This window comes from Aplysia californica, unplaced genomic scaffold, assembly GCF_000002075.1.
Source record: "Aplysia californica isolate F4 #8 unplaced genomic scaffold, AplCal3.0 scaffold00142, whole genome shotgun sequence".
NCBI classification, from domain to species: domain Eukaryota; kingdom Metazoa; phylum Mollusca; class Gastropoda; order Aplysiida; family Aplysiidae; genus Aplysia; species Aplysia californica.
The window spans coordinates 1,346,253-1,349,134 of record NW_004797412.1 but is presented as its reverse complement, the minus strand read 5'-3'; the positions used below and the strand labels follow the sequence as shown (position 1 = coordinate 1,349,134).

General features: G+C 38.8%; 1 protein-coding gene across 1 annotated transcript in view; it reads right to left on the bottom strand.

The window, feature by feature from the left end:
* Positions 1-2,882, bottom strand: part of LOC101851729 (alpha-(1,3)-fucosyltransferase fut-6) — a gene marked incomplete in the record, with an annotated part of 13,712 nt that overhangs the window by 6,097 nt on the left and 4,733 nt on the right. The window contains 1 exon segment of the mRNA XM_013081696.2: positions 1,788-1,951. Within this exon segment, the coding sequence (XP_012937150.1) occupies positions 1,788-1,951 (164 nt within the window).

The following is a 2,882-nucleotide window of genomic DNA, read 5'->3' as shown; positions in this document are numbered from 1 at the left end:
GAGAGAGAGAGAGAGAAGGAGAGAGACAGAAGGAGAGAGACAGGAGGAGAGACACACAGAGAATGAGAGAAAGAGAGAGAGGGAGAGAGAGAGAGAGAGAGAGAGAAAGAGAGAGAGAGAGAGAGAGAGAGAGAGAGAGAGAGAGAGAAATGAAGAGATAGAGGAGGCCAGATAGCACTGCAGGGGGGAGGGTGGTGAGAGTGACTAGGAGGGTGTCGTCGAAAGCGCCAAGAGTAGCCCACCGTAGACCTACTTAATTTATTCATGGGTCAAAGTCAAAGGTTCAGCCAATCGCAGCCCGGTTTAAGCCCTGCGTGTAGTTGTATGTCTAGATCTAATATCTAGATCAAGATAAACAAAACATGAAAGTATTGAAGGTAGATTTCTCTTGCAGTGGATTTAGCGTGCACGCCGAAGGATGAGTGTATTTTGTGCACAGTGTCTAGATGAAATCTAGAATCGAGATCTAAATCGAGATAAAAAAAAAAAATCATGAAATGAAAGTAGAATCTAGATCTGTGATATTTCGGTAACCTATTGAATATTGAAAGTGGATTTTTCTTGCTATGCATTATAGATTCTAAGATCTAGATCTAGGCTATATCTAGATCTATATGTTAATCTTAGATCGAGATCAACAATGATGAAAGTATTGAACGTAGATCTTTTCCTGCTGTGAATAGATTTAGAGTCTAGAACTAGGCTGTAGGTGACTCTAGATCGAGATCAAGAATCATGAAAGTATTCTTGAAAGTGGATTTTTCCTGCTGTGAATAGATCTAGCAATCTAGGCCATCCGTGACGCCTGTCGGTTGTTAAAAATGTGAATGTCTAAACTTAGATTTATCTATGGGCCTATGCTCATTCTTTCAATTATAGGCCTATGTCTTTATAATCCTTCGAGATCTAGGCTAGATCTAGAATCTAGATCAGGTTCTTCTAGGAAGCAACAATTGGCGTGTAGGCCTAACACTTAAAAAAAAAAGTGATTGAGCTGAAACTTTAGTAGAAAATGCCACGCCTTCGAAGAGGGGGAAGAAGTCTTACCCCTAGAGGAGCTCAAGAGGGAGTGGTACATGGATAAATTCAAGGTAAGATATTTATGTTTTGTTTCTTTCCTGTTTTCAGTCTCTTTCCTCTTCGGAATTTTCCTAATACTTCTTCACTATTAATCCGTTCATAGAACGGGTGTACTTTTACTAGTAATAATAATTAAAAAATTATAATAATTATAATAATATTAACGATGATGATAATATTAATAATAATAACAAGAATGGCGCGTCCGTCGAGGTCTGATGATGACCAGTAGCAGGGAAGAATATTTCTTAAGAGAAATAACAGAATTAGACGAATTAAAGGTAACAATAATAACAATAGCAAATACAACAGCTACGATAATAATAATATAATAATAGTACTAATAATAAAGATTAATAACAACAATAATAATAACAACTACTACTACTACTACTACTACTACTACTACTACTACTACTACTACTACTACTACTACTACTACTAATGATAAATATTCTTATTATTTACCATAATCATCATGATTATGATTATTATGATTATCTTTAAATGTATCATCATCATCATCATCATCCTCATCATCATCATCATCATCATCATCATCATCATCATCATCATCATCATCATTATCATTATTATTATTATCATTATTATTAGAAGTAGTAGTAGTCGTGGTAGTAGTAGTAGTAATTTTTAAAATTTTCATTTTATTGTTATCTTCACAATTATAATTAGTATGCCAGTGCTACCGTATTGTTTGTGTGGATCTGGTTCCTGAGACTTCAACTGTCCCAGCAGCCTCGGGATGTCCGCGCCCAGCTGGTAGGTGGCTGTCCAGTTGAAGCTGGACACGACGTCAGGCCGGAACAGGGGGTAGTTTTTGGCCACTGGGTCGATTGTTGTGATGACCCATCTGGTGGACAGGTGGGAGAAAAGGGGAAAATGGGGCGTGGTGGTTGGGTGCAGATGAGTTTGTGTTGGGTTGAGTTTATGTGTGGGTTTGTGTGTGTGTGTGTGTGTGTGTGTGTGTGTGTGTGTGTGTGTGTGCTTTGCGAAAAGAAAGCTGCCAGCGACCTTGGAAACACTGGATACGTCATTAGAATTGAAAAGTTTCACAAGTGATGACGTTGCAGTTCTTAATTATTTTTATGGAAGATCTGTCTATTTCTGGCAGGTCGGGACGACGAGCTCGCTGGTTCTTAACAATTTTTGTTTATGACTTTCTGACGGGAATGAGAAAAACAGCGGTTTTATCTGTCCTAGTTCCTAAGTTTTTAACATACATTTCCTTTCATTCCCTTCGTTGATCTCAACACCCCCCCCCAAACCAAAGTCTCAAACTGTATGTTTCGACAACGTAATGACGGAAAGAAGAGTTCTTCCAAAATCAGCCATAGAAATTTATGCTGCGTTTGCGAAGATATTTATTATGTGTTTATTTATTTTGCCTCTTTTCTACAACAAGTTTGATTCAATTCTGTTTGTATTGTTTCTTTGTTTCATTTGTTGTAATCCCTGGCTTCAATTCAAGTAATATTTTAACCCCTTCCCCACCTCTCCCGAGACTGTTCCTGTCTGTTTGGTTGTGCTGTAGAACATGTTTGAATGGGAAAAGGGTTAATTCAGCTCTGGGCAAAGGGACAGTTTGCAAAGGACGGTGTAATTTTGAAAACTAAATAGACGCAGGGAGACTCACGAAAATATTGAACAAGGGTTTGAGCGGGAAGGGGGGGAAAAGGGAGGGGGAGGGGAGTTGAAGGGAGTGGAAGGTGCAGTAGTTATTGTGTGTGTGTGTGTGTGTGTGTGTGTGTGTGTGTGTGTGTGTGTGTGTGTGTGTGTGGTCG